Source organism: Ovis canadensis, chromosome 1 (assembly GCF_042477335.2).
Source record: "Ovis canadensis isolate MfBH-ARS-UI-01 breed Bighorn chromosome 1, ARS-UI_OviCan_v2, whole genome shotgun sequence".
Lineage (NCBI taxonomy): Eukaryota > Metazoa > Chordata > Mammalia > Artiodactyla > Bovidae > Ovis > Ovis canadensis.
In genome coordinates this window covers 28,686,726-28,699,373 of record NC_091245.1, presented here as the reverse complement: position 1 = coordinate 28,699,373, position 12,648 = coordinate 28,686,726, and the positions used below count along the sequence as shown (strand labels likewise).

The 12,648-nt window shown below is 51.2% G+C and overlaps 1 protein-coding gene across 1 annotated transcript; it reads right to left on the bottom strand.

Moving 5' to 3' along the window:
* Positions 1–3,827: 3,827 nt before the first annotated feature.
* DMRTB1 (DMRT like family B with proline rich C-terminal 1) lies at positions 3,828–10,764 on the bottom strand. Its single transcript, XM_069576254.1, has 4 exons — positions 10,179–10,764; positions 8,363–8,568; positions 5,167–5,365; positions 3,828–3,892 (listed from the first exon to the last, which is right to left on the bottom strand). The coding sequence occupies exons 1-4, from the start codon at positions 10,762–10,764 to the stop codon at positions 3,828–3,830; spliced, it is 1,056 nt and encodes a 351-aa protein (XP_069432355.1).
* Between the last annotated feature and the right edge of the window lie 1,884 nt (positions 10,765–12,648).

The following is a 12,648-nucleotide window of genomic DNA, read 5'->3' as shown; positions in this document are numbered from 1 at the left end:
GCAGGGTTTCAGGGAAGGCTGACTCCCTGTTCTCCTGCCCACTCTGTGATGCCAGAGCACAGCACATGTGCAAAGTTGAGCGAGTGACCAGAGGCAGGGCCACTCAGCCCTCCACCTAATAATGCACAAACTGGCCCTGAAATTCTGCAACCAGCCCTGGATAACTGCAGTCCTAACCAATGCTGAGCCCATGCTGGGAGTGGGGACAGACAGACACATGAAACCTTGTCACTGTCCCCCGGGAAGCTCAGGGCTTGTGGGAGGGACACCTACTCAGTGGGATTAGTGTGACAGCGGGCAGCCGAGGGCATGGTCAGTTTCAACAGGCTGAGACCCTGGAGGAGGGGTCGCCTGGACTGTCTGAAAGGGGTAAGTAAAAGATGAGTGGGTGAAGCTGGAAAGAGTCTACGAAGAACGCTCAGCGTGAGCCAAGGCACAGAAAGGAGAGAAAGGGTGGGAGAATGTGGAACATGGTGCTTGGAGCTACTGTATGAAGACAAAGATAGTAGAGCATCTGTTTGACCAGCAGGGTAGTGCAGAGGTGATGGCTGAGAGGTTGATGATTACAGCCCAGTCTAGAAACTCATCGCTTTGATTTTCCAGAGAGATCCTAGGTCTCTGGGGAGCGCTTTAAGCCTGTTCCTCCAGCCGCGCTTGCAGAAGCGCAGCGATGGACACTCCTGCTCCTGCGAAGGTTGGTCGCTAAGCAACAGGCCCCGCCCCGCGGTGGTCTGGCCTCCACGCGCCATCTACAGGCGGCTCCCTGCCGGTGCACCCGGCTTCATGGAATGCTGCCAGCTGCACCGTGTTCTCCCAACTCATAACCAAGTCTTGGTCACTTAGATTGAGCAATGCTGTCCCTGGCCGACGGTCTCTCTGCTTCCAGTCTTTTTCTGCATGGGCCTGGCTGACTCCACCCCTACAGGGGCTAGCTAGGCTGGGCCAGCCATTGGAGGAGAAGCTGGAGAGGTGGGCAGACAGGCTGTGCTGAGAATGTTGATCTTCAGAGCAGTAGGGAGCCATGTAAGATATGTGAGCACGGCAGCAACATAGGCAGATCTGGTGTTTAAATGCTCATGTTGAAGCTGCTGGAGGACTGCCTGGAGGAGCAGGGCACTGAGGGAGCATGGATTAAACTGACTGGAAAGGCTACAGGGAGCAGGGGTCCATGGAGCCCACCAGGGTAAGTAACTATGGTGAGAGTATACAGGAAAAGACAGGCTCTCAGCACCTGGGGTTCACTTAAGGGGAAGGGAGTTTGGCAGGGCCCACCCTACCCTATGGTTGGTCTTTTCACCCCAACAGGTAGCCTCAAGGCTGCAGTAAAAGATGCTGACTGGTCTCTGAGATTCATCGGTTCACAGGCCTACAGAAGAACTGAGCAACCCTCCCCTTCCAGGAGTCCTGTGGACATGCATCCCTTCAGGACACGGGGACACTGCTGTTCTCCACAGGACGGAGTTTCCCACCTCATCAGGCTCATTAAACATGGTCTGGAATGCTGTGAAGTCCATGTGATCACAGACTGGCCTCATGCTTACATGTGTTGATCAGAAATGGGAAAACAGCTTTACAGATGAATGAAGTTTGCTTGAAAAACCTTTCAAAGCATGGGCTCTAAGATAAAGGAGAATGATGAAAAATTAGGGTCATTGATCCAGCCCCATCTGGCCATACCCTCAGAAGGTCAGGATCCAGTGAGGGCACCGTGAACAAGGCCAAGCGGAATCAGACACTGTGTCTTCTCCCATGCTCCTGGGATTCCTGAGGCCCTGTGGACCCAGGGGCAGGACCAGCAGTGGGATGGCTGATAACTTCAGCCTCAAAGCCAGGCTAGTCCAAAATCACTGCATCCTCAGGTCCAGACTAAGACCAGTGCTGACACCTGCAGGCCTCAGTATGCCAGGCTCTGCTCTGCTGAAGCACTGTGCGTAAAGCAGGAACTGAAAAATTCCTATGACTGTATCTGCTCCAATACCTTCCAACAGGGCAGGCCCAGGCCTTCAACCCCCCAGTCACCACAATGATTTTGAGAGAATAGTTAGACTATCACTTCTCAGTTTTCTTCCCGCCATCTGTCCTAAGATGCTGGGCCCACAGGCAAGGCAGGAGGCAGCTCAGCCTATTCTCCTGGGTGCCAGTCCTTTCCAGACAAAACAGAACACTGTCCCTCACCCTTGAATCCTTCACTCCAGGTCTCTTACCCTTTCTCACCCTGCTGCTGGGGATGCCTACCTTAATCTAACTCATTCTTCCCTTGAAGATGCAGTCAAAACCCAAACTTCTCCAGAAGGCTTTCTCTGACCCTTTCCCCCACCCACAGCCCCTCTACCTCTCTCTGTCCCATTGCAATCCCAGTGGACGATTTGCCACACCAGATTCCATGCTTCTCATGGGCAGAGCTGAGTGCCAGGCTCTGAGTCCAGCAGAGATGCAGGATGTGTTTTAAACAACAGAGAAAGTGAAAACAAGGGAAGAGAACCAGGACTCTAAAGCAACAAAATGGGATCAAGTTCTGGTTTTTTAAAACCATGTTACTCTGCAGGGACTATGCAAGGAGCTGGGGAAGAGAAACTTGAGAAAATCTTTACATTTCATGTGTCTGCATCAGATTTCCTTAAAACGTCTCTACTGCTTAAAATAATAACAGGGAGGTGGGAGGGAGGCTCAAGAGGGAGGGGACATATGTACACCTATGGCTAATCCATGTTGATGTATAGCAGAAACAACACAATACTGTAATTATCCTTCAATTAAAAATGAATAAGAAATTTTTAAAACCATAGAAAAAAATAACAACAATAATACTGATAGTAAAAAAGCTACCAGCCTTGCCCAAGCCTCTCAGTTGATAACTGAGATAAAGGGAAAGTCTTACCTAAGTGCATAGAAAGAGCAGGCTGACAGGCCATGAATCCCAGCCACCGCCTCCCCTTCCCAAGGTTGCATTCCACAGAAAGTTAAAGAGAGCATACACCCTCCACAAGGATTTCCACTGTTCATTTTATTTCAAATGTCAACCGTCCCCAGAGAAGAAACTGATGCCACAGGTAATCTGGAAGCACCATCCTATTCTCTGAGAACTGCATGAGAACTTACAAAAAGCCTAATTTTTAAAGCTAGCAATCACTATAAAAACATGAAATAGTCAAACTTTAATAGTTTTTTTTTTAAAACCAGAAATGATGCCATAATGGCTTAAACTTCATGGGGAAAAAGTAAAGGAACCTCAGAGGCTAAAATGCTTATATTTGATAGTAAAGCCCCTAGAGAAGGGGCCCAGGCTGACCCCGGGGGACAGAGCAGTAAGAAGGGTGTAGCAGAACCTGCTCAGCACCCTGGTCCTGGCTGCTCCTGCCATCCACTTGGATGTGCTGGCCGCCTGATATCTGTGCTGCCTCCTGCTGGGGACCAGACAGAGGCAGCAGAAGCAGAGGCTGAGGTAGACCGTGCCTCCGCCCTGCAGCAGGACCTGAGGAAGTCAAAGGCCGCCTCTGGGGTGAATCTGACTAACAGCAACCAACACAGAGCTGGCTAAATTCATTCTGAAATGTGAGCTCTCACCAGCCTCCCACATCTCAGAGCTCTGGCCGAGCCCTGGTGACTTCATCCTCTGAGTTCCTTTTCAAGCCCCGTGTCTCAGGCTTGAGAGAACCTTAGCAACCACACTCTTCCTCCTATCTTGAAATGGGAATTCACAGCCACCTTAGCTTATCACTACCCTTCCTCCCTACATATCACTGAATAGAGACAAGAAAATCATTGCTGCAAGCACCCCCCCCCGCCCCCCCACCAAGGCCCCACGCTGCTGGCCTGAGGGCCTGGGCCTAGTCGGACTGCTCCTGGGACGATGGCTGGCTGGGCTCGCTCGGCCCTTCCACATCCTGGTCATCTGTGAAGGACAGAGAAGAGGGGCTGGATTGAGAAAGAGGGGAAATCACCTGTTTTCACACATAAGTTTTCTACAAGGCATCACCATCATTGCCAGTCCCTACAGAGAATTAGTTATTCCCATTCCTACTTTTAATTTGCTAGGAGTCAGGAAACTGGGATTCTAGCCCTGGCCAGAGGATATAGACTCAAGTTCAGACTCCAGCTCTGCTTGTCACAAGCTGGGTGGCAGGAAGCGAGCTACTCTCAGCTCTGAACCTCAGCGTCTCCTTCTGTCCATTAGAAGGTGCTTACTATGCAGCATCATGGTTGGCATGGGGATTAGGGACAACAGTGAGAACAATCTTTACCAATGCCTTCGTCATTTTAGGTTTTGTTTAATCCTCAGGATGAGCTCATGAGGGAAGGGACCCTTCATTAGTTTGCTCTTACAGATACCGAAACTGAAGCACCGAGGAGTGAATTAACTTGCCCGAGGTCACACCGTGGGCAAGTGCTGGAGCCAGGACTTACACCCAGGCTGTGCGGCACCAGGGCCATCGTACTTCAAGTCACACTGTACCACTTCCCCAGTTAACAGATCTAGGCATCGGACATACAACAGGCCTCGGTTTCTTTTCTTAAGGAGCCTCAGGGGAGGACTGAAAGAGGGAAGAAAAAATCCTACAACTTTTAAAGCTTCAAGGGCCCTCAAAAGAAAACCCGCACAGTAACCCTGTGACAGGGCCCACTTTACAGGTGAGAAGACTGAGGCCCAGAGGAGGGTGTGAGTGCCCAAGATCACCCGGTGCACCAGTGACCGAACTGTGAAGGCCAGAGTGGCCCGAGCCAGAGGAATCATCCCCACCAGCCCCAGGCAGGCTCAGCACGTGCTGCTTCCCCAGCCAGAGAGGCCTGGCACCTCTGGTCCTTCGGCACCACGCGCGTGCCATCCTCCACATTTTGCCCACAGGAACTGTTAAGGTGAGGAAATTAGCGTTGAAGCTGGAGCCAGACAGAGACTTCTGTTGGAACCCGAGCTGCACCATGTACATATGTGAGACCCTCTCAGGGTTCTATCACAGTTTCCTCACCTGAGAATGGGGACTCACCTCCCCTAGAAGTTTATGTATGGAATTTAAGAGAGCGGTGCCAGGAAAGAGTTTCCCCAGGGCCCAGGACATTGAAAATCCTATTCTCCATTTCCCTGCCCTCCACGCCCACGTCATAGTAGGACCCCCATCCTCCAGAGTCTTCCTGTGTCCCTCGGCAGCTGGAAGACGGGGCCTCACTCACCGGTGTTCTCCTTGTCCGTGTCAGATAGGACGGTCAGCGAGAAGGTTGCTGGAGGCGGTGGGGGCAGCGGCGGCAGGAGGAAGTGGAGCGCAGACAGCAAGCCCGGCGGGAGGAACTGAGGCTGCGGCGGCTGCCCCAGTGGCGGCTGCCCCAGCGGCTGGTAGTAGCTTGGCTGGAAGTCTCCCACAGGTTCCGCCACCTGCAGGGCACACACAGCAGGCAGTCAGAGGGCAGAGGGTGAGCCAGGGGGCCGATCCCACATTCAGGCCCCTGAATGGGGGCTCCCTGTTGAGGCGATTCATCTCTGCAGCCCAGACAGTGGAGCACAGGATACTCAGAACAGGGTGTTCAGCAAACCCCTGCCAGCTGACTGAAGGCAAGGACGGACACAAGCACAACGCAGAGAAGCCTGGGGAGCAGCTGCATTTGAGTATGTCTACAGCCTCATTCTATCCTGACGACCCTAGGAGGGAGGGTCCATTAACCATCGTCACTGCAGCAAAAACCAGCATCAGTGAGAGACGGTACAGGCCCAGGCCAGAGCTGGGGGGCAGCAGAGGCAGAAGAGAATCCCAAGTCGGCCTGACTCCACTGCTCTGCACCGGAGAAGGGTCTGAAAGCATCCACCTACTTGGGGTCCCACCTCTGGCACATGTGATGACTTAAGACTCCGGCATCACTGGGCCTGTGGGCCCCTCATTCTAACCAGACAGTATAGTGCAGCTGTAACTGAGGCAAGGGGAGCTAGGTGACCTCAGGAAAAGTGGCTTCAGCCCTTCTGTGTTTATGTTCCTTCTTCAGAAGGTGAAAGCTAACTCCATACCACAGGACCCCAAGGCTGGAATAACGGGATGTGGAGGGGTGATGACCACACAGCTCAGCTTAACTGAGAAAGACATGAATGTAATAGAAAATCATAAATTTCAGGGCAAGCCATTATTATTTACTCCTCCATCCAGGTACTCCAGAGCAGCACTTCACAGGCTGTGTGCCAAAGAAATTCAGTGTCCCACAAGATATTTTTCCGTGTTCTTAGAAGTGCTCTTTGCCCAAGGAGTTTGAGAAGCCCTGAAAACTGCCCCCACATCGATGGCTTACACATGAGCCTATTAAATCTGCTTACCTGAACCCAGCACTTCCTAATTTAATGTGACCACAAGGAAGGGAAGAAAGCCCGCTTTTGTGTACCCAGAATCTATCAACAGCCTGAGGATGCCCCCATGCTAGAGACTAAGAACCTGAGCAAGGCCCTCAGGAGTTCGGCGGCATGCCCAGGCGACGTGGAGAGCAGGCAGCAAAGGCAGGGTTGGTCTCTAGGTCTGTCTGACTCCAGGCCTGTGCTCTTTTGTGGGAAGAGAAAAGAGGAAGCACAGAAGCAGCAGGTGGGACAGGGCAGGAAGAGAAGGCGGCTCAGGGAGTATTTGGGAGGCTGGGCAGGGGCAGCAGGGCAAGGATGAAGCAACTCACAGGCTCTTGGGTTTGAAACAGCTTCACAAATGAATGGGTGATCCCCTATCCAGACGTGAAGGGGGCAGGAAGGGGGATTATTAGTCTTTCATTCCAAGCTGCTCAGCCAAGTTTCTCCCTGGATCACAGCTCCTGCCTGGGGCTGGTGGTGGCAGCTCAGGCCCAGATAAACCAACTGAGATCACACTCCTAACAAAGGCCGTCTGGCAGGCCTGTCAATCAGAGCCCTGCCCTGGACGCCAGGCCTCAGGCTTCTGTGCGAGCAGACGGTGGGTGTGTGCTCCATTTGGCCAAGACCCCTCTCTTTGTGTGGAGGCTAGAGATGCCGTGTTCTCCCTGGGCTGCAGTGGGGTGGCCAGCACCCCACCCTCAGTTTCAGGCAGGGCAGCGGGACGGTGAGAGTCAGGGTCATGTCTGTCCTAGCCTCTGTCCTGACTCTGTCACTGACCAGTTGTGTAATCTGAATCCCAGTCCCTTGTTCCCCACTTCCGTGACCCTGGACAAATCTGTTACTCCTCTGAGCCTTTTTCCTCTGCCCTACAATGAGAAAATAACATGTACCTCGGAGGCTTACATAAGGGCCAGTAGGCACCCTGGAAATGATCAAGACCAGTGGTGTTCAAACTTTTCCCCCTTGAATGAATGGAAAATGATTTCTGAATAAAACTTTAGAATATCTGGATCAGAGAAGATGCTGCTGCAGTGAAGCAGGAGCAGTGCATGACTACACTACGTTAACATCAAACTGTGGTCCCTTCTCTTACTTTCCACATTAGACCAAAGCAGCCTGCTCTCTACTCACTCTTCTCTACCCTCCACCCAAGGCAGCATCTCTGTAACACACAGGGTTGGGCTTGTAGCTTAGGAAGAAAGTAAAAGTAACAGTGGTCCACACTTCCCTGAATGTGAGCTGCATCTCAGTCAACTCCCTCACAGGTCCAGCCTTACGAGCCAAAGTCAGGACTGGTCACCCAGGCCTCTCGCTATTCTGCAGTTCTGATGGCCCTCTGGGGTTGCCAAAAGGGAGAAAGATGGAAGGAGCTGGCAACCGCTGCTGCAAAAGCTGGTCACCTGACCCACATCTCACACAACTCTTATATATCCAGAACTTCCAGAACTCAAAACTCTAGGCTCAAAGAGCGCACCAGTTAGTAACTGATCACTGACCTTATAAAATGATTAAATTTACCCTTTTTTTTTTTCAACAAGTATCTCCTAAGGTGACCAGTGTTTGGGGGAAGTCTCCATATTTTTCATGACTAAGCTTAAGTGCCCTATCCTCTTGAAAGCCCTCTGCCATCTCAAGTGGGCCATTCTTTTGCAGCAGGGGACCTTTGTCTGCTCCTGACTCTGCCCTCAAATGTGTGGCTCGAGGAAAGCGCTATTTCCTATCTGGTACCTAGTATTGACTGGCATTCCATGGATCAAGGCTGGTGGTCATTCAGGTTCCCGTGTGGCTGTTCCCCAGGTTTATCTGAGATGTGTCTGCATTCCTTTTTGCCTGAGCTCCCAGAGTCTCTTAGCCCACGCCACAGCCCAGGCCAACTTGTTCACATGTGCATTCCCAGAGGTGCACAGCATACAAGGCCAATGCTGTATCCTTCCACCCACTGCCCATGTCCTGGTATAGAGTGAGCACAATGGCTGGCTGCCTGGGAGAAAGTCTGTTAAAGCAGCCAGGGCAGCTGAAATAGGGAGGAACTTCGAAAATATCAGGAATGGGACTCACCAAGCCTCCTCCATAGTAGTGGCTATAGGACAGGTGCTGGAAACTCTGCTGCAGAGGGATCCCCACACTTGGGGATGCATCCTGGTAGCCCAGAGGAAAAGGGCGGTAGGGGTGCATGCTGGAGCAGCTGGGGTACAGCTTGGGAGGTTCTCTCTCCAGGCACTCAGACCCCACCACAGAATCTGAGTTGATGCTCAGAGGGAGCCCTGAAAAGACATGCAACGAGGGAAGTGTTAAAAACACATGGAGCTAGAAAAAAGGGCACCATATTATCGTCTGAAGGTAGCAGTATAAATAAACACTCATATCCATTCACAGACAACTCCCACATCCATTATGCTTTTGATCCTCCCTGCTTTTTAAACCCTTCAACCATGTTCTGTTGCCCTCAGCAAAAGTCCTTGGCCCAGCCATGAAGCCCACGCAGACTGCATTCCTGCCTTCACTCCAGCCTCACTGTCTGATCACTAGTAGCGCCTTCTTTCTCCACCTCAGGGCCTCTGCAGATGCTATCCTCTCTGCTTGGAAGGCTTTTTTTCCTAACCCCACTTTGCCTTCTTGAATCCTCAGTGCTCAGCTCCTGATCTTCCTTCAGACCACAGCTAAACCACTGGTTATTAGAGTTCTCTGTGATGTCCTTTTCTTTCACAAGGACAAGATCCTTGAGGGCAAGGAATCTGACTCACCCCCCTTCACCTTTTCATCACTAGTGCTGGGCACACAGTGCTCAGTTGATGGAACAAAGAAAGGCTCCATATCCGTAGAAAGGTATCCTTCTCCTAGAACTGCTTTTCAGATCTGTCTTCCTCATCTAGTTCTCTAGGGACCTATATTTTCCTAGAACGTCCCAGAAGGCAGAACTGGCCTTCGGAGAGCATCAGGCCAATCCCCTTAGCCTACAGAGGGGCGAGGCTGTCACAGAAGGAAGGAGCTTGCTTAAGATTACCAAGTGAGCAGCCCCTCAGCGTCCTGACTCAGACTTGCGCTCTTTCTACCACACTCCCATAGAGAAAACCAGAAAAAACGTGTCTGCACCCAAAATGAGCCCCTTTTTAAAAGTCTCAAACTTACATGTGACTTGAAATTATAATAGTGAAAGTTACAATACCTAGGGAACAATGTAATTTATGCATGTGGAGGGAGGAGAGAAAAACAGCAACCACGTCTCAATAGACTGTTCTCTTGTAGGGAGCAGAGAAGAGGTCTCATTCCCATCCATGCCTGGGAAACAGGTGGGAAGAACGCCCATACACAGCCATTGGGCCAGAGCACGGCTGAGGAGCAAGCTGACTAGGGCACAGAAGATGGGGGAGGGGTGGGCGGAGGGACGCAGGTGCAGTCATAAGGCGCTGGCCCACCCACGAGGACGTTCTGGGGGAGGAGCCTCCAGCACCAGAAAAGGGTGGGAAGAGTTGCGCAAGCGCAATATGGCCACTCTCCCGCGATCCTCTCTGTTGGGAGGAGGAGCCTCAGCTAAGCGGACTGGGGGGCCATTTTTTTTTTTGTGCGGCCATTTTTTTTTTCTCCCGGAATGGAAAAGCAGAGACTATAGCTAAATGTTTTTTAAAATTAACCCCTCAGAACCACCCATTCCTTTCTCTCTTTTTACCTTCTTGCAAAAAGGCACCAAACCCAAATGCCTACTCAGAAAAAGGTATCCCGAAGCAAGATTCCCTCTAGAAAGCATCTTCCCACCCCCACCCCAAGGGCCCATACCCGCGGCTGGCCTGGGACGCCAGAGTGAGGGAGGTGGGGAGGCAGCAGCCCGGGGAGGAACCAACAGCGGGACAAAGGCTCAGGGCACCGGGAATCTTACCGAAGTCGGTGAACGGCGGGCTCGGCACAGGCCGCGGCAGCCTGCGCAGCTCCAGGCAGCCGGGGTAGCCCCGGCCGGCGGCCTCCGCCGTCAGCTGGGGCTCCAGAGAGCTGGGCCTGGCCCTGGCTGCTTGTTCGCTCAGGCCCACGTGGCCGCGGTTGTGGCCGCCCAGAACCGGCTGGAAGGCACTCGGGCTGGGGCTCTGGCCCCGCGGGGGCCTCTCAGGGAGGCAGGTGGCCGCTTGGCCCGAAGGGCCCGGCTGCGCGTCTCCCAAAGGGGCAAGCGGAAGCAGCGGGCAGAAGCTTGGGCCTGGGGTGGCGGCCGCGCCCCCGGGGGCCAGCTGGGGTCCCTGTGCGCACAGGGCCACCTCCTGCTCCTCTCCAGAGGCCTGCTTCTTGAGCATCTTTTGTGCAGCCACGATCTTCTGGCGCTCGGTGATCAAGTAGCACTTCTCGCAGGTGCACTGCTTCCAGCGGCACTTGCCCGCGTGGCCCTTGACTGGTACCAGGAAGCCATGGTTCCGGCACCGCGAGCACTTGGGGGTACGAAGCATCTTCTTGGCCTGCTTTGTAAGGTCTGCATTCATAGCACAACCGTCTCCTCTGAAAGCTTCAGGGACAGTGAAACAGAGAGAAGCAGTCCGCCCAAGTCCCTGGTGCTGGGAGCTTTGGATACACTTGTAACAAGGTGGTGTTCAGTGCGTCCCAGGAGCTGCAGCAAGACCCTTGCATTCTCTCTTTTCTTTGGTGCAAAATTTGGAGAGGTTCTGTCCCTTGGTTAACAAGATGCAAAGGATTGGGTTGAATAAGTTCTTCAAGTAATGCTATTGCATGTATGTCATCTGGGTTAGCTGAGTCTTACGCATGTAATTTCCAAACTTTCTCTTCCTGCCGTACGGTATACAGAAGGTATTTCATGATTTAAAAAAAAAAAAAAAGGCGGAGTGATACTCAAGGATTCACAGATTCAAAACTCCAGAGGAACGCAGCTGTTGGTAAACCTGTTGCAGTAGAAAAGGATTCCAAGTGTCAAACCGTGTTTCTCCATACAGAAGCTGCTGCTTCTGTTTAATTTCACTTTTTTCCCCTACAGAGAAGCAACTGTTCACAGTGATGCTTCCAGAATATTCTCAGGAGCTCAGTGCGGTGTGATGGTTGCTCAAGGGTGTGCCTTTAGAGTAATTACCATTTTTAAAGTCTAGTTGGTATAGGAATGCATCTCTGGAAGTGGCATATTGCAGTTGATGCCTTCCAAAGAAAAGCATACTTAGAATGATTTAAAGTAAAAGGGACTTAGGATATTTTAGCATGAGCTTGAACCAGTACTTAATTGTGCCATGAATTCAGTTATTCCTGTAAAGCAACCCAAATCTTGGGACACCTGCAAAGCTGCCATAACTTCATAGTTTTCCCAAGACGGCTAAGCTAATTCATTTTCTTGTTTGATAGAAATTTGTGACACCCTGATGTCCCCCCCCCCCCACTCCCCCGCTTAGGTCCCAAAAAGAAAGAAAGGAAAAAACAAACAAACAAACGTCATCATAGGATTAATCATTACCTTTAAGGGGGTTCAGTTCAGTTCAGTTTAGTCGCTCAGTCGTGCCCGACTCTTTGCGACCCCATGAATCACAGTATGCCAGGCCTCCCTGTCCATCACCAACTCCCGGAGTTCACTCAGACTCATGTCCATCGAGTCAGTGATGCCATCCAGCCATCTCATCCTCTGTCGTCCCCTTCTCCTCCTGCCCCCAATCCCTCCCAGCATCAGAGTCTTTTCCAATGAGTCAACCCTTCACATGAGGTGGCCAAAGTACTGGAATTTCAGCTTTAGCATCATTCCTTCCAAAGAAATCCCAGGGCTGATCTCCTTCAGAATGGACTGGCTGGATCTCCTTGCAGTCCAAGGGACTCTCAAGAGTCTTCTCCAACACCACAGTTCAAACGCATCAATTCTTTGGCGCTCAGCCTTCTTCACAGTCCAACTCTCACATCCATACAAATACCTGGCTAAAATGTGTATTTTTTAATTGTCCTTTCGCTGAAGTTTTCTGTACCTGGTAACAGAATGGTAGAAGTGAGAGCCAAGGCCTGGTGTTCACCTTGATCTTCCTGAGCCGCTGGTTGCAGGTGTACTTTGCATTTCTCATCAACTACCTGACAATAGGAAATGGTTGCCATTCTGAGGCTGATTATATACTGGAAAGCTGAAAAGATGTTTGTAAAGTTTTTTTCCTGCTTTGAAGAAATATATTACTCATCTTAAGAGGGCAGAAGTATATGTTTCCTGTATTATTTGACCCTTTAAGAATGTCACTGTTATTTCAATCCGTTTAAAGAGATCTAGGTTTGTCTCTGCTTTGCTCTAACAGCCTGTATCTTAATTTTTTATTTAAAAAATATGGTCCCATAAATGAAAGCACAGACAAGTTCTTTTTCTGACTTCACTTAATTCAGAATGTCTAATTTTTTTC